General features: G+C 37.1%; 1 protein-coding gene across 1 annotated transcript; it reads right to left on the minus strand.

Moving 5' to 3' along the window:
* Positions 1–318: 318 nt before the first annotated feature.
* c6 (complement component 6) lies at positions 319–25,808 on the minus strand. Its single transcript, XM_053478819.1, has 23 exons — positions 25,441–25,808; positions 24,407–24,573; positions 24,186–24,316; positions 20,738–20,882; positions 19,641–19,711; positions 19,449–19,536; positions 15,205–15,363; positions 14,969–15,125; positions 14,667–14,811; positions 13,641–13,788; positions 13,401–13,539; positions 13,118–13,312; positions 10,964–11,204; positions 10,754–10,876; positions 9,715–9,881; positions 8,619–8,844; positions 7,980–8,148; positions 7,766–7,883; positions 6,522–6,654; positions 5,951–6,145; positions 5,186–5,273; positions 4,398–4,630; positions 319–920 (listed from the first exon to the last, which is right to left on the minus strand). The coding sequence occupies exons 1-23, from the start codon at positions 25,591–25,593 to the stop codon at positions 745–747; spliced, it is 3,567 nt and encodes a 1,188-aa protein (XP_053334794.1). The 5' UTR covers positions 25,594–25,808; the 3' UTR covers positions 319–744.

Here is a 25,808-nt window from a genome sequence, read left to right on the forward strand (position 1 = left end):
CCCCCCCCCCAAAAAAAAAGAAAAAGGTTTCAAGGTCAATAAACTTATTATACTGTATGTAATATATAAGTGCAAAGTTTAAAAAGTGTTAGTGAGCAAATATGAGGATATTTATGATTTATTATTTAATTAGGTACTTTTCAATGTGCATAAAGTTACAATCTTAATGGAAACAGCATGTGTATGTTTGGGGCATTTACCAGTACATGATAAGACATCACACTTTACCTGCAGTGACAAAGTATTATACAGCACAGATTTTTTTTTTTTGCCTCCAAAGCTACAGTGAAAGCAAGCAACATCCCATATTTTGATTATTAGTTAGCCAATACTAGCTAGGACAATAAGAGCAGCTAAGAGTTTTATTATGGCTGCAATGTATGCAATGCATCTTCATACAGTAGTTTATCCTCAACCTTTATCATTTTGTTTTGTTATTATTCAATATATAGAGTGGGACTGAAGGCCTCTGAGAAATGTAACAATGGAACTCAAAAAAAATATATTAACAAAAACCTGTGATTAAAGAAACATACAGTAGCTACTAAACACTGAACAATGTGTTACACTTTGAAACAGTGTTTCACATAAATATTTAAAAACAAGTTATTAAAAGTAAAAGAATAATGCATATAAACTGTGGTTGATAATAGAAAAACAATGCTGAGTGATCAGTTATCAGGTATGAGTTTTTCACAGGCTCAGACTTGTGTAAATATTAAAAATAATTCAATTCAGGGGCCTTTAGGGGCATGCACCTTCATGAAGAATTTCCAAGTCAAAGCCACTGCACTTTGTGGCAACCATGTTACACAGATTAAGGGTCTGCTGACGCCGAAGTCTTACAATGTTTACACAGTAGGTTTGAGCCCCTGTCTTTGGACATTCTCTGGGAGACTTGCACAAACACATACTTGATGCTGTGGATAAACACAAGAGAAACAAAAACAGCTATATCAAAATACTAGACAAGAATCGTATGGGTATAGTGGGTAGAAATTAGTGCATGAGCAACTAGGTTCGGTAGTATTTCATCTATTCTATTTTCTAGCTATTCTGCTATATTAATTACTTAATTACCTGTGCTTAAACTTTGGCAGGTCCATTAGTTATAATACAATATTAGCCAATTTATTCACTATACAAGTATATTAGCTAGTCCTTTAACTCTGGTAGTATTTTAGTTAGTCCATTACCTATGATAGTATATTACATAAATAATTAGTTATGCTAGCACATAACTAGTGAGTTTGCTACACTCTCATAAGTTTGTGTGAAAATTTATTATTGTTTTTGATAAATAATACAGGTCCAATCATGCCTCCTTGTTCCACTATGTTGTATGCTAGTACTTTACCCAAGAACTTTATTATTCTTTTAGCTTTGTGAGCTAGTATGTTAGCTAAGCTAGTATCCTGGCAAATTAAATAGTTATGTCAGTCCATTATTTACACTTTGATTTATCAGTAGCTTTGCAAAAGTAGCAGCTTCCAGAAATAATAACTCCTAATCAGATTTCACTTTACTGTTCAAATGTAATTAAACACAAAATAGAATGCAGCATTTGGTTCAAATAACAGGTTGCATGAAGCACCACATATTTTTGTCTCACTATGAGAATCTAATAGGCCCAATGTAGTTGTTCGTGTTCTAGCACAATTTGCCATTTACTGGAGGGTCAGGACTGACTTTTATATCCTCCAGTATTATAATTTAAGCAGTGTTTATACAATTTTAAACCGCAAATTTAGCAAAAAGGACAAGAAGGCATGATAGGACCTATATTCTTTGTTTTATCAAAAAAGAAAAAAAAATCTTTATGGCAGCATAACAAACTCATTGTGTGGTGAAAAAGGTGGAAACGCAATTACGCAATTATAAGAGTCTCATTTGGGTCATTTTAAATATAAAGGTAAAATTTTTAAGTAGTCACTGACACTAATCCTAATGATGACAAAAAGGATTTATCAGGTTTAAGGTTCACAGATCAGCACAAAAATAATACCAGCATATGAAGTTGGTTATATATATATATATATATATATATATATATATACAGTGGTGTGAAAAACTATTTGCCCCCTTCCTGATTTCTTATTCTTTTGCATGTTTGTCACACTTAAATGTTTCTGATCATCAAACACATTTAACTATTAGTCAAAGATAACACAAGTAAACACAAAATGCAGTTTTTAAATGATGGTTTTTATTATTTAGGGAGAAAAAAAATCCAAACTTACATGGCCCTGTGTGAAAAAGTAATTGCCCCCTGAACCTAATAACTGATTGGGCCACCCTTAGCAGCAATAACTGCAATCAAGTGTTTGCGATAACTTGCAACGAGTCTTTTACAGCGCTCTGGAGGAATTTTGGCCCACTCATCTTTGCAGAATTGTTATAATTCAGCTTTATTTGAGAGTTTTCTAGCATGAACCGCCTTTTTAAGGTCATGCCACAACATCTCAATAGGATTCAGGTCAGGACTTTGACTGGGCCACTCCAAAGTCTTCATTTTGTTTTTCTTCAGCCATTCAGAGGTGGATTTGCTGGTGTGTTTTGGGTCATTGTCCTGCTGCAGCACCCAAGATCGCTTCAGCTTGAGTTGACGAACAGATGGCCGGACATTCTCCTTCAGGATTTTTTGGTAGACAGTAGAATTCATGGTTCCATCTATCACAGCAAGCCTTCCAGGTCCTGAAGCAGCAAAACAACCCCAGACCATCACACTACCACCCCCATATTTTACTGTTGGTATGGTGTTCTTTTTCTGAAATGCTGTGTTACTTTTACGCCAGATGTAACGGGACACGCACCTTCCAAAAAGTTAAACTTTTGTCTCGTCGGTCCACAGGGTATTTTCCCAAAAGTCTTGGCAATCATTGAGATGTTTTTTAGCAAAATTGAGACGAGCCTTAATGTTCTTTTTGCTTAAGTGGTTTGCGCCTTGGAAATCTGCCATGCAGGCCGTTTTTGCCCAGTCTCTTTCTTATGGTGGAGTCGTGAACATTGACCTTAATTGAGGCAAGTGAGGCCTGCAGTTCTTTAGTTGTTGTCCTGGGGTCCTTTGTGGCCTCTCGGATGAGTTGTCTCTGCGCTCTTGGGGTAATTTTGGTCGGCTGGCCATTCCTGGGAAGGTTCACCACTGTTCCATGTTTTTGCCATTTGTGGATGATGGCTCTCACTGTGGTTCGCTGGAGTCCCAAGGCTTTAGAAATGGCTTTATAACCTTTACCAGACTGATAGATCTCAATTACTTTTGTTCTCATTTTTTTCTGAATTTCTTTGGATCTTGGCATAATGTCTAGCTTTTGAGGTGCTTTTGGTCTACTTCTCTGTGTCAGGTAGCTCCTATTTAAGTGATTTTTTGATTGAAACAGGTGTGGCAGTAATCAGGCCTGGGGGTGACTACAGAAATTGAACTTTTAACTGTGATAAACCACAGTTAAGTTATTTTTTAACAAGGGGGGGCAATTACTTTTTCACACAGGGCCATGTAGATTTGGAGTTTTTTTTCTCCCTTAATAACATAATCTTCATTTAAAAACTGCATTTTGTGTTCAATTATGTTATCTTTGACTAATAGTTAACGGTTTGTGATGAGCAGAAACATTTAAGTGTGACAAACATGCAAAAGAATAAGAAATCAGGAAGGGGGCAAATAGTTTTTCACACCACTGTATATACACTGTATATAATTTTACAAAATGGAAACTAAATGAACAGAAGAGAAATCCATATTAAATCAGTATTTGGTGTCACTTGTTTTTGTTTCAGTAAATGACTGTAGTTCAAACTACATATGAAATTGATCATTAGCACCTGCTTGGTATAATTTCTAATCATACAACTGACTCTGGTCCTACAAAATCCCTGACTTTGTGCAAGTGTGCAAGTGTAAGAATTGATATTTATATGATTTAGATTTTTCTTCTGTTCACTAACTTTTCTTTTTACAAATTGATAAAAATAAAAGCAAAAAATAAAAATAAATAAAGCATTTTTATGCTACAGCACTTATTTACGCTGGCCTAAAACTTATGTATGGTACTGTATGTGTAGAAATATGGTGCCTTTGCTTCCAAGGTTTAATTATACCTTGCAATTACTGTACAACCCCCACCAGCAGCAACTCAATTAATAGTATAAATCAGTCCATTGCAGTGACTGGTACTGATTCGTTTGATGTACTGTACCATGAATGACTGAATTGATCATGAACATGTCTTTTCAGATGATTTTCTACACTGTAAAATACACAACAATGACTTCACACTTACAGCTGGCATTGAACATGTTGTTGTTTGTCATTACTGTAGATAAACCTATTCTGGCAATACTATAGACAGATCTTGCATGCAGAAGTGTTTTTATCATGTTCCTCATGAACGCATATGTACCTGAGCAGGTTTCCCACTCGTAACAGGTGTCTGATCCACATGGTACCTTGACCGGACTCTTCTCGGAAATGCTGGCCCTGAATATGGCCCAGTTCACGTCACCTTTACATGGACCATCATTAATGAAGTGCAGCTTGTCTCCATGGCAACGGCGGGCGTGAAAGGAGCAGAAGGACATCATCACTGCACTGCGTGTTGTCATATCCAAAGCACAAATGTCGTTCTTATATGTCCTAAAAGAGATTAATGGATTTTTGTTGATAATGTTTTGTTTTTTTTACATGACAAAATTAAAATACTTGCTAATATAAGGAATACAACATGATCAATCCTAACACACCAGGGTGGCTTGATATGGCACAACATGAAGCAGACTATACTGACACTTTGCAATAGTTATGTCCTTTTAGTCATAAATAATATTATGAACGGATATATTATGAATATAATATATAATATTATGAACCTTGAACTTAAACAAGAAAGTACTTAGCTTGTCATGAGACTACAAAAACAGAAAGTGTAAACCCCCTTTGTATCTTAGACTCTTACAAAGTGCTGACACACAAAATTGCTTGCACAACTGTTACAGTACATGAATGTCTCCTTACAGAAAGCTCCCACAAATCAACAATTATTCTGTAAGTTTTTTTTGAAATAAGTTTATATGATATAATACAAAAAAATAAAAAATAAAATACATTAAAAAACACTGTACTAAATGCATTCTGAGAAATCTGGTAAACTTAAAAAAGTTCTTAAATTTTTGGTTATTATTAAGTACTGACCTGCAGTCTTCTAGGGGAATGCAGACACATGTTGAACCCACACGCTGCTCTCCCATCCCACAGCTGGTGTCTGGTATAAAGGGCTTATCTGTGGCCAAATAATAATAATGTGTATTATATATATTTTTATTCTTAAATGTAATAACTGTAATATCTACTGGCTCCAATTATAATTCCATATGAATCCCAAAACAATACAACTCTTGCTCATACCATACTAAAATGAATCTCAGATAGATGTGCAGATGTTCAGAAGGATGGGAGGATAGCAAAAATCAACCAAAAATGGGCTTCTGAACATGTAGTTAGCAAGTTAGCACATCAGGTAAGACACTTTTGAAGAAAAACTGTTTAACTCTTCTGTGATATTGGCCCTTTTTAAATTAATTAACAATATAATCAGTTGATTTGCTTAGTTAATACTACAAATACTTTACCACTTGTCCATGAGATATAGTGCTGAATATCTCAGGATAGACAGATGGCTGGACTGGAGGTAAAAAGCAACTTGTTTTTACAAATATAAAACAAAAGATCTTCCTAAACCATTTGGGTTAGCATCATATTCTTACAACAAAACCTTTACCATAATGTTTTCAATACTTTCACTGTTGGAGTGCTTTTGTCTTTTGTGGATATACTGGATTACTCAGCTTTTCAAAAGGTTACTTAATCTCAATAAACATTCCTTCGGATAAGCAATAAACAGAAGAAAACACTACTATTTAAACAAACTGCCGGTTAGGAAATGTGAACTAACAGTACCAATTTTGCACTGTATGTCAGCAGGGACGGGTGGGTCCCAGGTGAGCGCGTTAGTGCACGTGTAGTAAAGTGATCCTGATGGGCTCATGGCAGTGTCCGAGCAGCTTAGAGAGAAGCTGGAGCCAATAAAATACTCATCCTTGCTTGGGCTAATGTTCATGTCTTTCGGCACTTTAGGTCTAGGACATATCCTCTCTGGAAAGAAGTGAATGCAGAACACAGAAGTTATTGCACAGGACAGTTCCTCTAGAGAGTTCAGTGGTTTATATAATGTCCTATTCCTATTTCTATTTACTAATACAATTTTTTTATTTATAATAGTTGTAATGATAAAATAAAAGCAACACAATAATATAAATATGTGATTTGCAGCTGAACTACTGTCACATCTGCTGTTGTATAATATTACTTAACACCTTTTGACTCAGCTGAACCCATAATTTGCCACATTATCATTGGTTACATTGGTTACATTATCATTTCTGTAAGACCAAAGATTTTTATGGTAAATAAATGGTGAACACTGGTGAATGGTGACTATTTAAAGATTGACCAATTTTCATGGACATACTGATGCAGCTGCCCTTTGCCTCTTCCCAAGTTCCATCCTGTTGACAGTGAATGAGCTGGTAACCCTCCAGCTCAAAACCAGAGAAGCACACAAACTCTTCATGATCCCCATGATTATACACTTGTTTATTGATCTGAAATAAAAGAGAACAAATCAGTAATGGGGGGCACATAGACCACTCTTGAAACTGTGTTTAATAGTTGTAAAACCTGGAGAAAAAAAAACTGGTAAATAAAAAAAAAATGGTAGAGTGGGACTGTTGATCAGTCTGATGCTCATTCTAATCATAATACTTGTGCTCAATTTTTTTTTTAGGTTAGCTAGCTAACACCTTGGCTGTACCTACTTACAAACACTGCAATTGGCTTTGCATATAGAAATGATAAAATCTACCACTTTTACCCACAAAAAAACCATTGAAGAACAATTTTAATCCCTTCTGTGGAAGAACAGGGTTTGCTTCCCAGGTGGGGAATACCAGTAACTGGTTTGCACAAGTCAGTGCACTCTGAGTGCTGGTCCAAAGCCTAGACAAAGTAAAGAAGGTTGCAGCATCTGGCAAAATGTGAGAACTAAAAAAGAAGATCAAATGATCCTCTGTAGCAACCCCTAAAAGAGAAAAGGGCTTTTGCAAAGGCTTTTTGCTTTCTATACAGGTTCTACTTGAAACATATGCGAAAGGGAAACCCTCTACTCTTCTTTTCAGCTGCTCCTGTTAGGCCTTGTTCACACGGGCGTTAAATTTTTGGAAAAACTAAACGTCCTAGACGTTTATGTTGTGTTTTGTAGTGACGCTCGATTAACTTCTACACTGGCATTCGTTCGGCTCTGTCTATCGCCAGCCTGCAGCCCATATTGTAGTTTGTGTGTTAACCTGTGGAGGCAGTGTCAGGAACTGGATAAGAAAGCCCTTGTCGTTTTATTTGAGGTGCCTTCTTTTAATATGGACCATTTTGCTATATTAGACATTAATCTTCTTGTTTTAAAAATTCTTTTTTTAAAGAGGTTTATGAAGAAATGCAAAAATTTACGCGCAAGGGGGGTTACACTTGGGTAAAGTGCATTCACGAAGCTGCGGATTATATAGAGAAATAAAGATAGTTTATACTCTCATAATTGTGTTCTGAGACACAGAAACAGCCTTCGACCATGCTTTAAAGGACCCTACCTAGATTTTGAATTGTGTGTGTGTGTGTGTGTGTGTGTGTGAGTGAGTGAGAGAGAGAGAGAGAGAGAGACCTAACCCTCAAGTAGCTGTGGGCAGGAGGTTTAGGTTTGGCACAGCCAGATACTCCTGGAGGCAGAACACTCTCACTTTCTCCCTCAGTCTCAAAGTCATCATCATTGATGCACACATCCTTCCTATGAAAAAGCATTGAACAATGTAAGGTTGTAGAACATGCTTAAAAAAAACCCTGGTTGTTTCTACATGTTGCTGTGTATTGTGTGCACACTTACTGTTGGAAGATACTGATGGTACACTGCTCCTCCTGGCGCTCAGGGCCTTGGCAGAGTTTACCTCCTCCCTGAGGAGCTGGGTTGTTACACGAGCGAGTGCGGTGCCTCCTTAAGGTTGTGTCACAAACACTCCATGAGCTCCAGCAGTTCCAGTAGCCATCAATAGCATCTGGAAAAATTAAACACATTCAAATTAACTTGACTTACTTACACTAAACATACAGTGAATGTCTTTTCATTCTTTAAAGGCAGTTCTATGTAGAACTTTTAAACATATTTACACAAAAGCATTGTAATATCTTACATAGTACATAGAATAAAAAAGACACATAATTGTTCATTTGCATGCTGTCATTTTAAAAAAATTGCAGTCGAGAATTTTACAGTATAAAATGCTTTACTTACACCCTGCATAATAACAATGACATAATCATGTTATAAACATTTCATAGCAGTCACATTTAAGCACTAATATTTTTCCTCAGGTATTGGCCACTTTAATGTACATTTTCTATAACACAAAGTAAAATTTAAATCGCACTTTAACCGTAGTACAATAGCTTACCTTTATTTTAATAATGCTAAAAGATTTTTTTTTTAAATCACTGTATAACTAGTTAGTCTAATCAAATAAATAACCTGAAGTGTAGTCTTTGGCCCGCTTCTCGCAGTTGGTGCCATAGGTTCCAGTTTGGCAGATACACACACACTCTGTCCCTGACAAGGTTGGACGGCCATTGTTTGGACATGGGGCACATTTACATGAGTCAAAGGATGCCAGATACTCATGCAGAGCCTTATGCATGTGTCGTCTTTTTGTCACGGCACAGGGAATGCCACGTACAAGATCCACCAGGGGCTTCAGCTAGGTTAAAAAATGAAGAGAAATTATCTTTGCATTTGAAACAAACTTGCATAAAGTGCAAAAACACTGCATGTGTTGAAAGCAGGATGCATGGGTGTACAAAGGTGCACAAATCAGTTTTTTTGTAGACTTTTGGTTTGACTCTACTTAAGTAGAAGAGGCTTAATCAGATCCATGCCTTCAGGTTCTGCAAAAGTAGCTAAGAATAGAGTAGAGTAAAAAAAAAAAAGTGACAGACCACAAAAAAAATAAATAAATAATAATAATCCCATGACCATTTAGAGCACAGTCCAGATGAGGGTCAGAAATAAGAGAGTCAAAAATGATCTGCACTCCAGTTATATTATAAATACTCTAATCCTATTATAAACTGTATTATTAGCACTTTCCGTTTAATGCTACTGTCTTCCCAGTCACTGCTGGTCAGGTGTTATGGAACATGTTACATCAGTTCATTTGTAACTGCAATGCAAAAGTGTAGAATTATTTTCTACATTCTACACATGTATGTATAGCATTATGTAACTATGTAAGACAGTGAAGGTCAGCTGTTCTGTAACCATTCTTGCACAAACAGTATTATCAAAACCCATCAAGCACAAAGATAAAACTCTGATGAACACCATCTCAGCAAAACAAGACCAAAACTTACCTCTGCTGCAAAGGAGAAGTTTATTTAGAGTTTAATTAATAATTAACAGCATCTCAGATTAGAGCCAATATAAGGGCTCTATATAAAGTAACAAACACATCTCCATATCAACTGTTTAAAGGACATATTTTGGATGCCTTCAGCATTGTTTTACAATATAGAAAGAAATAACAATTAAGAAAGGCCATGGAATATATATTATACATTTAATTTCTGACCTCATAGTCTATTACAGTGGGGTTGTCTATAGTAGATTTGATCCAGTCCTGGTAAGTCGTGCTCTCTGGTGGAGCACCTTTCCGTTCCCAGGCCAGAGCTGCAGTGTACTCTGATCTTCCTCCCTTTACTGAAGTTATGGATTTCTCTGATGTCTGCATAAATGACCCTGAGGAAGATCCATCATTAATGCAAATATATTTAAAAAACAATCAAGCATGATGAAAATGGTTGGGACATTTAGACATTTAGCTTCTTTACAGGCTAATGCAGTAAATGATTAAGTCAGGTCTTACGCCCAAATAATTTTTGGATCATGTCAAAGACTTCCCAATGTAGTGTAAGACATACTATAATGTTTTTTTCAGTCCAGGGTGGTGCCATACAGTTTGAAGGCAGTAAGGTAGCACTGCATGCTAAGAATTTTTCACTTCAAATTCTACTGTATGTGCTAAAATACTAACCTCTGACTGTTAGGACTTTAAAATACAATGTTTTATTTGGGATTTTCAGTATAAGAAGATCTTAAATATTAAGAAGAAATCAATAAAATATAAAATCAAAAATAAATTACAGAAAATAAGAATATGAATAATGAGCATTATGTAGCTGATTGCATACTTAAACATGTAGCTTAAAGCTGTATAAAAAACATAAGGGATGCAGAAAATGAGAAAAAGAAAAATAATTTAAAAAATGTGTTTTATTTAGAAATATGACAAATTATAGGAAACTCCATATATTGTATATTTATAAAATATAAATATATATTTATATATTTTATATAATTAAGACAATTTTTTACGTATAACTTTAACTGGGTAAAGATTACTGCTCAGAAAAATACATAAAAATAAAATATTAATACAAATTGCAAATTTCACATTGCTGATTAATACATTTAGAATGGGGGCATACATAGTACAAATTTGAAACAGTACTTTAATTAGGATGAATTATTGGAAGAGGACTTTTATAAAAATACAGTGGCAGAGATTTTGAATATTGGATTAAATTCAATATATGCAATTAGAACATTACCTTCATATGAAGTGGTCTTTGTGTTGGTACCACATCTATTGCTATGTGACCTTGTCCAGTAAATAAAAAGGAAGATGGAAAAATCTTTTTGCATGCAAGATTGTGTCTGCTCCTGTGTTAATCCTGAAAATTACAGAAAACAAGGGTGAAGCTACTAGATAAAGCATTTACTGAAGTATAGCATTCCAGCCATGACAGTGTGTTAGATACCCTGAGTCTTGAGCTGTTCACGATCAAATTGGAAAAGCAGATCATACCGCCCTCCCATTGTACCAGAACTAAAGTAGTGGGTCCCAAACTCCTGAAAGATCTGACTGTAGAGGGCATAGTTGTAGTCTAGAGGTAGGTTGTTGAGGAAGGTCAAAAAGGGGTGTGATAGGTACAGGTCAGAAGATTTTGTTCGGAAAGTGGCCGTGGCTATATCCTGGTGTAGCCTGAAATACTCAGAGTCCTGAAATATAGGTTAGGAAATACTATAGAATTAGGACAAAAGAAAATGTTTATATTATAAACATGTTTATGTTATAAAATGTTATAAATATTTATAATGTATATAAAATATGATTGCATGCAAAGAACTGTCAAAGAATTCATATTAAGAAAATGCACTTTTTTTTAAGTGTCCTATCATTTGTTACTATCTGTTTTAGTCACATCTTCGTACAGTGAAACTTCGGATTGCGAGTAATGTGGTTTGCGAGTGTTCCGCAAGACGAGCAAAGATTTTTAATAGATTTTGACTTAGAAAATGAACAAGTCTTTTACGAGTAAGTTTACGAGTACCGAGTATCATGAATCACACATGCGCTTCTAGTTGTGACGCCGAGCGTCACGTGATCACAACTGAGCCAACGGTCTTTCTCTCTCTTGTGCTGCAGAATTGTGGGTAATCTTCTCCCCTGCTAGGTCTTAGTGCATGTCTCTTTCCGTCATAATCAACATCTGTGCACGCGTGTACTGTTTACTATAACACTGTGACCACGTGTGTGCTCTTATAACATATTTTATTCTGTGTCTGTGTGCGTATGTATACAGCATGCATGTAAAGGAAAAGCAAGTCTCATTAGAGAGGTTAAAGATCCATTTTCTCTCTCTGCTCAAACCTCAGCCTGCTATTTGTGTGTGTGCGCGCATCATTGGACACCATGCCACACACACTCACACAGACCAGTCCTACTTTCACCTTCACACACACACACTCATTCTCTTTGCTCTACACAGTAACACTGCTCTGTCGTGATTCTTTAAAGGTAAAGTGCATGTTCATTTGTTTTATTTTTACTTTACAGCAGTTAGTGTGTCGTTTAATCGAGTGTCATTAGAGAGATTTCTCGTTTATTTTACCGATAAAACAGTGTTTCCGTTGTGTGCACGCGTGTGTGAAAAGAGTGGAGGAAGTGTAACTGTGTAAAACGAGAAGGGGGATGAAGGAGCTTACTTTAGATTCACACAAAAACAGCGCCTGCGCACACAAACGGAAACACTTATCTGTCGGGATTTATTTAAAAAAAATTTAAAGATAAAATGCAGGTTATTTTTTTTACTTAATATTTTCGGTTAATTAGCTTTATGCATTTATTTTTGGGGGCTGTGAAACGAATAATTTGAGTTTCCATTATTTCTTATGGGAATATTTTGATTTGGTTTGCGAGTGTTTTGGAATATGGGTCCACTTCTGGAAAACAAATTGCTCATAATCCAAGGTTCCACTGTATATATATATTTTTTGTTTGTTTGTTTTTCCATTCATTTAAGTAAAAGCTTTACTCTGGTCAGGATTAATTACATAATAATAATAATAATAATAATAATAATAATAATAAGGCAGCACAATGTGTCTTTAGACAGCATTGCTAACCCATAGCTCCAGGGTCAATTCTGAGATCTCACACCGTTCATATGAGTTTCATTTGTTATACCATGTCTGCAGGGATTTCCTCCAAGTTCTCGGAATTCTCCCACTTCCTCAAAACATGATTAAAGGTGGATTGGCTATTTTATATTACATTTAGTTTTGAATGAGCATGTGAGTATTCATGGTGTGCTGTGATAAAGTGTTAGGAGATTTTAAAGATCCACTGCCACACGGACCATGGCAAAATGATTATTAAATAATTAGGATTTCATAAATAAATAGGTTTTTACTAAGAATGTACCAATACAAAAATAACTGTAAGTTAAAATATTAGTATTGTGCAAGCATCAGCACTGTGATATCTATTCATCTGTGATGTCTCACCTTAATTAGAGAAATATATTATTTAGTTAATTAATAAGCTGAAGAGTTTAGCTAATTCTGATATTGCAAGATACTGTAAAATATTGCCTAATATAACTTGCCTAATATAACACTCCTTTCTTTACCTTTTTTTGAAATGTATTTATTTGCTCCTTAAAAGATGTGGACTGTAGAGAATTTCGAAAGATGGACAGAAAGATGGGAATGTTCACGGAAAGGCCCTCTGGCAGACCTCTACCAAAAGATGAGGTCTTGCTTTCTGAAGTGACCTCCTGGGTTTTCACTGGTGGGTTCACCTTAATATCCTCAAGTGTTTCCACCTAATAGATCAAGTTAAAAGGAGGAAAATTACTCTATTGTGAAAAATTCAGTAAGACCAAGCTCAGGCAAAAAGAAAAGATCCCTCACGTTGATTTCATAGCTCTCAATGTTAGCTGGGATTCGGTAGATTTTTCTGTTTTCTTTGCTGCGGTTTAAGAGGCATTCCTCTCCCATGATGGAGTTGTCTAGGACAGCACCCCTCATTTGCTCTGCAACAGCATCAAACCTGCAGTCAACACAGAATGAACCAGTTTTCACCAGAATTCTTTGGTAAATTTGTGACATCTCAATATACAGTTTATCTCACCATCTCATACTCATTCTTACCCATTGCCGATTAAATCCACTCCAGGAAGGACATAATACACTCTTTCTGTAGCACATACTCGAGTGATTTTGCCACAGTTCTTCTCATCAGAGTTGTCCAGGCAGTCATTTTGGCCATTACACTCAAGGACAGCGTTAATACATCTGCCTGTTGAACATTTTATTTAAAAAGAGTTAATTTCTTATTTAAACACTGTGGTGTGTGTGGATGTGTGGTGTTGGTACTGTATAGGTGTTTGCGGTCATTCACTAAATCCGAAATTCTCTTTTTTTAACCAAATATATAAAGCCACATGAGCAAATGTAAAGATTTTTTAATGAAGATGGACCACCATAGGACCACCATTTACACTGTAAATTGTAGTGTGTGCAGTGCTGATGCAAGTGAACAAATCAAGCAAGTGAATTAGGCCAACACATAACCTAATTCAATCCCATTATTAATAAACTGAAACCCATTTAAAGTGGTTAACACTGGAGCCTGATTAAACTTCTAAGGGTCATTCATATACAATGAGCCAATAATGCAAATACACAAACAAGTAAAGAACTTGAGTCATTGTTCATATCAAACAACAAAATGTGCAAAACTTTAATTGATATTATTGGCTTTGACTGTAGCATGGCAGTTGGTGTCAGACATAAATATTTCAAAAACTCCTAATCTTCTGGGATTTTCATTTTCAAAATATAGACTAAATCCAATGAGAAGTTCTGTGGGAAGTTTAGAAGTTTAATTGCTGTTGAAGTCTGTGGAGTCAGATTGGTTTAACCCGAGCGAAACTAACTCAAATAAGCATACTTCATGCCAATAGTGAGCACAAAAGTATCTAAGAATCCACAACACGCTGAATTCTGATGGACTACAACAGTAAAGTATCATAATGAGTTATATTTCTGTAAGTCAAAAATAGGAAGCTGCTACAGCTGAAGGTGAGAAATATTCTTTGCATATTTTTGTTCCAAACTTCAACAGCCCGGTTTTAAAATAAAATGGTCAGTAAGTGTGCACTAACAGGTAAGTACCATTATCACAGGTGAATTTGTCCTTGCAGTTGCCTTTTTCAAGTACGCATTCTTTTGAAGGATGACAAGGTCTTTCGTCCAAAAGAGGTTCATTACAGTCCTGTCCCCCAAACTGAGCTGGTCTCAGGACAGACTTGGTTCTAAACTGTAAAATTTAAATAATAACATTTAAATAATAAATGATAAAGAGAAAGAGAGAGAGAGAGAGAGAGAGAGAGAGAAAGAGAGAGAGAGAGAGAAAGAGAGAGAGAGAGAGAGAGAGAGAGGACTTTTATTATTATTATTATCAATTTTTTATTTACCATTTTTTTGGCACACGGTGAACACTCTGACCAAGGTCCAAATTCAGACAGTTTGCAGTTTATGGGACATGAATCCACATTACATGCCCGGCGCTCGTATGTCTGGCACAGCTGGCCACAATTGTTCTTGTTCCAATGCTCATCATATCGGACATTTCTGCAAAAGAACCAGTGCTCTTTTCAAGGAATCGGCCATGATAAAGCTCATTAAAAATGATCACTAGAATAAACTATACCTGAGGCGTTCCTGTGTACCCTGGTCACAAGTCTTGGTGCAATAAGACCACGAGCTCCATGCATAATGATCACAGAAACAGCCAGAAATAGCTGTGACTGAGCCCAGAATTATAATACATGCAAGGAGGAACCTGATGTGCTCCATCAGTACACAAATTCTAAGGAAGAGCAGAGTTTAGAATGAGCAGACTATTTGCTACATTAGCCTAGTATGTCAAGTCTCCTCATGGCATGATAAAGGGGTATAACACAATGCCACTATCTCTAGCTGTGTAGTACTCCAGATATCCAAATGTATATTTACATGGATTTAAATCTGAAGTGGGTGTGCCCTGCAGGGTTTTTCTTTTTATTTAAACATGAATGAAACCACTCCAGAAAGAATTAACACTCAGAATCATGCATGAACCTCTGACACTCCAGATCTCAACTGCCTCAACTTACGCTGGATAAGTGTGTAAATTGTGTGTATAATTGTGATTCAGTTTTGACTTTGTTTTTATTTAGTCGGCTCAGAAAAGATTTCCCAAAAGGCAAACAAACTAGCAGACTGAATCATCATAACTCTTACCAGGCCGTTACTAAGGATAAAGGAATAAATTCTTTAAATGCTTTATTGCCTTTCTATGTCCTGCAAATTTCACATCCGGCATTGTATTTATAACCACATGAAAGTAAAAATCTCCCCCTCAAATGACTTTTTTGTTGTGTCCTGTTGTATATCTGCCACAATGCACAACAGCACTCCCAGCGAGGTGCCCTGTAATCAGCTAAGTGCCAGCTGGTTTGAGGGTTTCAGAAGCTGCTGTTCTGTGAGTGGATATACATAGTTGTTTAGAGAGTTCAGAGGAGAATGACCAGACTGATCTGATCTAACAGAAATGCTAGGAACCCAAATTACCATTTTTACAACCATGGCAGACGCGAGTGTGTCTCAGAGTGCAAATGACCTATTATCCACATTTTAGAATGTGGCTTCTAATAAATTGGTCAGTGAGTTAAAATACTATATACGGTAAGAAGTTGCATCACTTTCAACAATATTATAAAAAACATATATTTTTTATACCTTAGTTCATTTTGTGGGCATTTCTAATAGGAATTAAAATCCTAAACCTTTAAAGTAATCATGCTAAAGTAAGCATGCTTTTTTTAATCAAATTATTACAAGAGAACATAAAGTTCAGTCACACATGAATGATCAATAAAAGTGATTTGCTAAATGCACATACATAATCAAATGCAATACCAAATCAAATCAGGCCATACGTTTAGTTCAGGAACCTACACTGATTTTTTTGTTATAATTCTGTCTGACTTATATATCTATTTTTGGCCTGCCCTTTAAATATTTTTTTTTTCATGGATAAATAAAGTTTCCCAACAACACAGACTACTTAATCACCTAATGGTTTAGCCTTTATGGCAAAAGTTTTCTGAACACCCAATCAGTCATACCCACATATGATTTTTAAACATGCCATTTCAGGAGTGTGCACTATAAAAGTAAAAAAAGAAGTCCAACAAATGCATTTGAGAAGTAAAGTAGTATGCACTAGAGAGGTAAAGCAGTAGGATTTAAAAGAGGAGAAGAGAAGTATAAATGGGTGAGGTTCATACATACGAGCTGGAGGAAAAATTATGCCCTGAATAAATACAAAAATATGATTTGTAGGAGAAGAAAATAAGTATGCATTAGAGATGCACAACATACTCACCAGATACTGCAGATCCCCCAATTAGTATGTTTACGTTGTCTTTTAGGTTTTATGCTACTCTGCCAAATATAAGCAGTCAAATAATGTTTACAAGATGTCTTAATGCAAAAGCGCAGATAAAAAAAAGAATCATTAAAAGCACCAAGCCAGTGTGAATTTTTACCCTATCTCTGTGTCCTTCCTTTTCAACTCACTCCCCGCACCCTCCATCCCCTCATCCATCAGGCCAGCCCTCCAACTTCCAGTAAAGCCAGCATCTGGAAGCCCTCATCCTGGTTCTACTCAACACAACCTATGACCTCTAACTCCGTGGGACATCCGTTTTGATAAGAAGTGAAGGGGAAGGACATAGAGGTTAGAACACCCCACCACAGGGTCATGTACAGATCATCATTTAGGAACAAAACATAGTTTATGATTTCAGGTTTCTTTATTTTGGCTTGCAGTCGAACTAATTCGGTATCAAAGCTAATAGCTACATCATATGGACAAAAGTATGTGAACAACTGATAAATCATACCCATACAGTATACTCGTTGAATAACCCCTTCCAGATTTAGTCCCTCATTACTGCTTGAACCTATATTCTGGGAAAAAATACTATTAGAATTAAGACTTTGCCAATTTGTTTTAATTTAGTCATAAGAGGAGTACTGATTTGGGATGATGAGGTCTGATGTGCATTCAGTGCTCCAGTTCATTGCAAAACTGATTGTTCTGATTGAGGTCAGGGCTCTACAGACCACTTAAGCTTTCCCACACCAACCCTGACATACCATGTCTTTACAGTCCCCATTTTGTGCACAAGGGCATTGTTGTGCTTGAACATGGTTGGGCCATGGTTGTTTAGTTACAGCGAAGAACAATCCTTATTTTTACAGCCTAAAAGAGACATTTGAGACAAATGTGAGTATAAAATTTTGTGGCTCTTTGTGATTTTCAGGTATCCACATACTTCTGGTCATAGTGTATTCCTTTAGCATTTGGTTTGAAAGAGACCCTTTGGCTCATTAACACTATTTGTATACAAAACAAATACTAACCACAAATCCACTTCCCATCACACTACTCCATTTTCTAACATAAATCTAACTTTCTACTCAGTATGATACTATAGTATTAAGGGGAAAAAAATAGTGGCCTAATGAATTATCGATGTTGCGGTACTCCAGCAGAAGAAGAATATGTTCAAAGTTCTTGATTTAATCTCTGTAGTTCCCACATTTAATGTGTTTCTGAATGTTCAGTGCCTTACTGCAGTCCTTACTGCAGCAGTTCTTAACTGAGATGGTCCACAACAATTTTGAATGCACAGTAACCCTTTTTTTTTTGTGAAAAGAATTAACTGCTATAATATTACATTTCATGTTAGCTGCCCTAGCATTGTAGCACCAGTGCAAGTTACAGGGCAACAATGTATTACATTTGGGAAAAGCAGGACAATTATAATCCAGGACACTTTGTTCCTGGCTTAAACAAAAACATAAATTAATAAATAAAATAAAAAAAATCACTGAAACAATCTTATAATAAGATTATTAGATGTATTGTATGAAACTGAAAAACAACATACCTAACATATTATAATAAAAAAACTTTATTATTATTATTATTATTATAATAATTATTATTATTATTATAAAATGGCCTTTACATGATGGATATTGGACTCTATGCATACTTAATATACTGGACACTAGAAGCATGCTGCAGACTCTCATAAAACACACACAAACCACAAATGAATGTGTAAAACATCCAGAGAACAGGACATGAATCATCTTGAGCTTTTTGTATACATTACACTGTATTACGTACATAAATCTATTCTGTCTTCATGTTAAGAATGAAGAAGTAATGGCTTTAGTGCAGAGCACTTGTGTGCCCTAAAAATGAACCGTAATTGTATACTTTTCCCATTTATGGAAGACTAAATAAGAAGCCTTGCACAGTGACTGAACTAAACTGGAGTAAAGTCATGGAGCCTGTACTGAATGTCATTGCATATGTTCACTCTCACTGAGGACAATTCCTGATTGCAGACTGGGACAAAGAGGAGCATGTAAAAAACAAAACAAATATTATGTTAAATAAAGTATGTCCAATTCTATCTTCTTCTTTTTGCGATCTGTTGATATATGTAGCACAAACAAGAGGGAAATGAAAGGCTGTTTGACAACAAAATAATGAATTTGGCTAAATTCTCTCTATTATCCAGACTTTAGAGGCTGGATAAGGTGGGGCAGGTTGAGGCAGGGCAGTGTGTAATGATGTATGGAAGAGTGGGACATGGCAAGGTGAGACAAGCCAGAACAGGGGCTGGGCATGGTGGGTTTATTCATGAGTGTGGGTACAGCCAGGCGTAGTGGGGTGTAGCGTTTTTGTTTGCACTCTAGTAATGAATGAAATCTGTAGTGATGGTGGTGACAGATTTTAGATTACTGCTGCACATTTACAGTGAATGAAACAGACAAGTTAATCTTAAAGTCGCCACTAAAAGGCGAAGACTGCGTGCAGCGTTTCATCCCGACACAAGGCAGCAGAGCCCAGAGAAACGCCTCTTCCTCTGCCTCACCAGTGGGTAGGGTGTCAGGTTCAGCAAACTGCTGTCATCTACACAAAAGAAAAAGAGCCATGAGAATTTTCACTACCATTGCACTAAACAATTTCAGCGGTTTAAATGTATATTCTAGAAATGGACACATTTTAACACAAACCTTGGTTCTTCAGTGGCAAAGGCATGGTCTCCCTGAGTTTGCTTAACAGGTTTCTCATCTCACGCATGTCACTATAAGGCAAATTACCATACAAGTCCATTACCATACAAAAAAAGTAACACGCTTAATAGTAGAGTTATTATTTACTCCTAAATTGCTAAGGGAATGATAAATTAACAAAACAGAATAAAAGTTTTTAAAAAATTGGCAAGATCAAATTTATCCCCAAAATAATAAATTAGATTCTCTTGAAAATGTGAACATATAATATCTGACATTTTTAGTTACAACATGACACACTTAAATATGGTATTGGAATCCAAAACCTATCATTTGATATCAGTGACTTAAAAATCCAGTGGTGCATAAAACCTATAAAATTTTTTTATAGCTTTTATAAAAAAAAAGAATGTACATAGTATGTAAATTTGTATTTAGAGACTTAAAGTCGGGTTCATAAGTATTTGCCACTGTTCACAATGACAGTAAATTTGAAATGAGCCAATCAAGATGCACTGTAGACTTTTAGCTTTCATTTTAGGTGTTTAACCTAAATTTTGCATTAACCTTTTAAAAATTACAGCAACCTGCAAAATATGTTCCATAGTTTAGATTTTTAAAGTAGCTACATGTACAGTATCTTTGATGACAGCTTGGCACACTCATGACATTCTCTCATCAGATTCACAAGATAGTCACCTGAAATGGTTTTCAGTTAACAGGCTTGCCTCGTCAAGAATTAATCTGTGACATTTCCTGCCTGCTTAACTTGCTTTAAACCATCAGTTTTAGTAGTGAAAGGGTGGGTACAGAGTCAATAGCCTTATTAGTGTTACTGCAACTACTGTACAAATTCATATTATGGCAAGAAACACTCAATTAAGTAAAGAGAAGAGCCAATAAATCATTACTTTAAGTAAAGTAAAGTAAATTAAACACTTTAAATAAATTAACCAATTTAAAGTTTTTATTTTGTAGTTAAAAATAATAAATAATAGTCATTTCTACATTTTAACTTATTTGTTTGCTTTAAAAATTATTTATGGTAAGGTCTAGTGATTCCACTAGTGATTCTATGAGCTCATTTAACTCAATACCTCTCTATGTTCTCAATATCTGTGCACACAAGCCAGGATTCATGGGGAAAGTCAACAGGTGATGAAGACCTATCCTCCAATATCGGGACATCTGAGCTTTCGTCCACCCTGCAGTCTGCAGTTGATTCCGGGCACGGCTCATTTCCTGCAGGAAGTAAAAGATACAGAGCATTCTATCTGTGTGGATAAAGAGTAGAGAAGAAGTTAATTTTAATTTCAGGACAGTTTTGGAGTCAGGCACCAGGATATAACTTGGTGACTTTGCTGCTCCAAACCTGGTAATTAGCAGCTGAAGTCAATCACTGTGGCCACTGTGGTGAGGTCAATCAAAGTCTGTGCAGGGTAAACACCAAACTGTGCTTAGTGATGGCAAAAACTAGTCTTTTAAAATGTTAAATTATCCAAACTAGTGCCATCTGCTGGCCAAATAGATGTAACTATAAGTATCTCAAATAATCTAAGAGACTTGTAATTGCAAATAGATTGATTTTATGAAGAGCTTGTCATTTATTGAGAAACGCTGAAAATGTTGTTATATTTTAGTAATAATAATTTTTATAACTTATGTCGAAATATGCCAATTAGGGTGGCACAGTGGCTTGGTGTTTAGCACTGTCTGTGTTCTTGCACCTCCAAGGTCTAGGTTCAATTCCCGTCTCAATTCTGTGTACATGGAGTTCCATGTTCTCCCTGTGCTTGTTGGGTTTCCTTCTACAGTCCAAAAACATGCAGATTAGGTTAAGTACAGTAGTATTACCAAATTGCCTGTAGTGTGTGTGTGTGTGTGTGTGTGTGTGTGTGCGCCCTGCAATGGATTGGCACCCATTCCAGAAAGTACCCCACCTCATGCTATAAGCTTGCTTACGGCAGTATAAAGCAGTATAGACAATAAGTGAGTAAGTGGGTGATTACACCAAGCAGCCATAACATTAAAATGACCTAGGTTTTGGGTTCCTCTAGTACCACCAAAACTGCCCTGACTCCTTGGGGCATGGGCTCTGCAGGACCTCTGGGGGTATGCTGTGGTGTCTGGCATTGGAGTGTCGAGGAACAATCTTTTGAGTGCTGTGATTTGTGGAGTGGGGCTTCCATTGTTAGTCCGGTGCCTCTGATGGGTGCTCGGTTGAATTGGGATCAGGGATCAGGCTGTGGTGAAATGGTGTTCTTACCATAAATGGGGTACCTTTTTTCTATTATTGGTCTTAGCATTATTTAGTGGTTTATGCTGCATTGGCGTTTCTGTGGGATCAGACTGAACAGGCTTGCCTTTGCTTCCCACAGACATAAAATGAGCCTTGCGTTCCCATAAGCCTGCCACCAATTTACTGGTATATATGTTAATGTTACGTCCGATCTAAGTGAATGCAATAAACATATAAATTGATTATACAACAGTTGGGTGGAAGGCTTTCCACAAGTGGTTGATACAATAGACAATAGCAGTACTGTATGTATCACTCCCCATCTCCTGTGTTCTACTAACTGTCGAAGCATGGGTAAAAGTAGGTCAGTATAGTCCGTCATATTAAGGATTAAGCAGCTACCTGCCAAAACTCACATTTAAAACCAACAAAGCACCTTCAGCAAGAAAACACATCTGATAACATTACATCATTTTAAACAACACTTTAGCTCAATAATAAATACTCCAAAGTCATTGAATTGTGAATAAAAAGGAGCTACAAAGCTAACTAGCTTTTAAGACAAGTCTGAAGTCTTTAAAATCCTTATTTAAACCCTAATCAAGGGCACTGCTTTCCATTTAATGTTATTTGGAATTTAACCCCAGAACCTTTAAGATAACATAGCTGATATTTTAAAGTGGGATACATGGAAATAATAATAAAAAACTCATTTTATTTATTTTTAGAGATTTACAAGACAGTCCACCACCTCCATTGTTTATTTTCATAACCAACTGTGAGTGTCAGTTGCCAACTCTGCCTTTCACAGGTGGTTTGTTTCAGAAGGATGTGTTGAAAAAATATCAAAATAACTGCTTAAATAAAAAAGATACTGTAAATCATAATCTGGTGATAATAAATAGTGTTTTTTTGGAACTGTTGTTAAAGTAAAAAAGCAATATAACACTCAAGGTTATGCTGTTGTGTTGTGTTGGATATTAGCCATGCCGATAACCAGCACAACAGCGCTCCTTCTCATGTGATATATAGTGCTCATGGGTGCAGGGGGTAACTTTGATGTATCTCCAGGGTTCTGGACTCATTTCTGCGCTTGGGTTATTGTCTGCGTAGAGTTTTTGGGCATGTTATTCCTGTTTCTGTGTGGGTTTTTTGTAGTTCTCCGGTTTTCTCCACCACCCAGAAACATGAATAAAACATATGATGTTAAAGAAAAACGGTAATGAGGTGATGTGATATAGTGGACTTACTTTTAAGTCAATTACTTTCCCACATCATCACATGCCCAACTGTTTATGTTCTCTAATACCGCAGCAATTTGGCAACAGTTACAATCTTTATTGACCTAGGAATGGTAGTCATACTTTTCAACAATTTATTGTTATATTTAATAATGTAAGGCATCCACAAGATGATTAGATTAGCACCTGTTATCAGGTATAGTAGTTACAAATGGTCAACCTAACTTTTTATCTCTCTTTTAAATACAGTTTGGCATGCTACCAAGATGTTAAATAAATGTTTTCTTGAGGAAAAACATAATTACATACTGTATGTTTTTATGCAAATTACATTGCATGTCATACAAAACCCTTATAAATGAGCTGCCTATAAATAAAATTAAAAGCTAAATGAAAAGGAGGGTGGAATAAAACCCAAAGAACCTGGATGGGAAAAAGTTCACACATGCAATAACCCAAGCAGGACTCCTGGGTCTTAGAGGCAACAACACTACCCATTGCACCATATGATGCATTAATTATTATTATTATTATTATTATTATTATTATTAAAAGAATAGCAGTGTACCAACAGGAAGTGTGCCTAAGACAGGAAATAAGGATTCCTGGACGAAAAACTCCACCTGAGCTCCTCAAAATTAAGACACTTTACATGGTCTTGACTTAAGACGTATTAGCTCTTAAATTTTCTACATAAAAAGTAAAAACAGAGTGCTTCTAACAGACAGACAAGATTCTCACTGAACTCTTAAATAAACTTTTTTTCAAGATTGAATGTTTTTGGCACACTGTCCATGGTGTACCCTGCCTCGTGCCCCAAGTCTCCTGGGATAGGCTCCAGGACCCCCACGACCCTGCATATAGGTTAAAGCGGTATAGATAATGAGTGAGTGACTGGGTTGTGAGGTTTCATGCTTTCCGGGAACACTGCTTTTTGCACTGTATGGTGTTATCACTGCCACCTGGGATATACGCTTTTACTGCACTCGAGCATTTCCCCCCACACGGGCTGGTTTCATTTTCAAAGGCTTTGTCGCCCCCTGCTGTGCTCATGCAGCTTCTCACCTTTCCTGTGGAGCTGCAGCACACCCAGCAGACACAAGGACTTGAGCATCTCGGTGATGTACATCTCCAAGCAGCACTGCAGCTGGATAAAGAGTCTGCAAATTTCAGGGTGGATTTCCCCATCCTCTGGCCTAGGAGTCCAGAAAAAAAGTAACTCTTAAGATGCAGACTGTATTTTTCCAGGGCTTGAAACGAATAATTAGTTTAAGAACTTTTTTTACCCAGAGATGATAGTGAGGTGCTGGTAGGCACTCTGAGCCACTGTGCAGCCTTTGGTGCGTGTGCTGTGCATGCGTGCCCTCAGTGTTGGACAGTCAGCTGTGATCTCTCCTATGGAAATGACCTGCTCACGGTGAAGTGCCACCAGAGTGTTAAACTCCTGCACTGCCTGAACATAAACACAAAGCTTTCTCAATGTGATGTCTACAGTGGGACAATAACAATTAGCATGAGATAAGCTATGGTTTCTCGTGATTTCTGCTAAATGTGTAAGCTATGATGTTTACAGATTTCAAGGGAAGCCTGAAAGTCTTTTGGACTCTAATGGTGACCTTGTGGACATAGATGTGATTTATCGGCAATAGCACAGACCATGTGGTTCACTACTGAGTGTCTCAGCTTCAGTTCAGCACACGACTTGTTTAATGTTACATGACATTTTCCTTCATATGGAATTGATTCACAACATTAAACAGATAAAGATCATGACATGTTTCAGATAGTTCCTGGTGGTTTCGAAAAGGTTTGTAAAGCTTAAGACATTGTGTTGTTCATAGACACGAATATGATGACTATGTTAAGGGTCGTAACTCAGACTGCACACACACAAAGCCTTCTCAGTTCTTTGCTAAAAAACAGTAAAGTTACCGTCATATATTATGTCTGCTCTATCACATTGTGGATGTGACATCTCCAGATCACTGCGTTCTGCATGAAAATTAATCTGCGTGAGTCACGATACTGGAAAAGCTCACTCTCAGAGGCAAATTACCAACCAAGCATCTTGCTATTATAAATGAACGATCATCTGACAGCCCGTAGCAGGGCATCAGGCTACTAACACGAGGCTGACAACAATCACATCAGGGTGCATCGGTCATTATATCGCCTGTTACTCGTGGCTACAATTACCGACAAATGCGGCGGTGCGCATTTTGGGGGAAAACACTGCAAAATCTAAAACCGCCAGTGTGATTAAACGCAGGGGTGAAAATGATGCAAGGTTAACACTGCGGTATTCCCGTCGCCTACCCACCGCTCTGCAGTGCTCCAGAGCGCGCTGTCCTCCCCTGCGGGCGCTGTCCGTGCTCTCCCGCCGCTCGGGTTCGCTGCGCGCCGCTTTGCCCAGCTGAAACATGCGGCCTGCGGATCCGGGGCGGCTCTTTCGCCCGTTCGGTGCGGAACACATGCATACGCGTCCACGAACGAGACCACCCCCCGCGCCAACAAATTAGCCTGCGTGTTCGTGCTCGGCAGAGGTCGTCGAGTCGGAACGAGTCGCGTCGCGGTTTCGTTGTTCAGCGTGATGGCGAGCCGCACGGACGCCCTCGACTCCTCTGCATCTCTTCCTCGGATGAAGCGAGCGGCGCGCACACAGCCACCGCGCGCGCACGCACGCACGCA

The sequence above is a fragment of the Clarias gariepinus genome, chromosome 19 (assembly GCF_024256425.1).
Source record: "Clarias gariepinus isolate MV-2021 ecotype Netherlands chromosome 19, CGAR_prim_01v2, whole genome shotgun sequence".
Lineage (NCBI taxonomy): Eukaryota > Metazoa > Chordata > Actinopteri > Siluriformes > Clariidae > Clarias > Clarias gariepinus.

Excerpts from the sequence above, each read along its gene's own strand:
- c6 (XM_053478819.1), bottom strand. The coding sequence starts at position 25,593 with ATGTGTTCCGCACCGAACGGGCGAAAGAGCCGCCCCGGATCCGCAGGC. Across the intron at positions 15,126-15,204 it reads GGTACACAGGAACGCCTCAG|AAATGTCCGATATGATGAGC; the intron begins GTATAGTTTATT and ends GTTCTTTTGCAG. Across the intron at positions 10,877-10,963 it reads TGAACAGCTCAAGACTCAGG|GATTAACACAGGAGCAGACA; the intron begins GTATCTAACACA and ends TGTAATTTTCAG.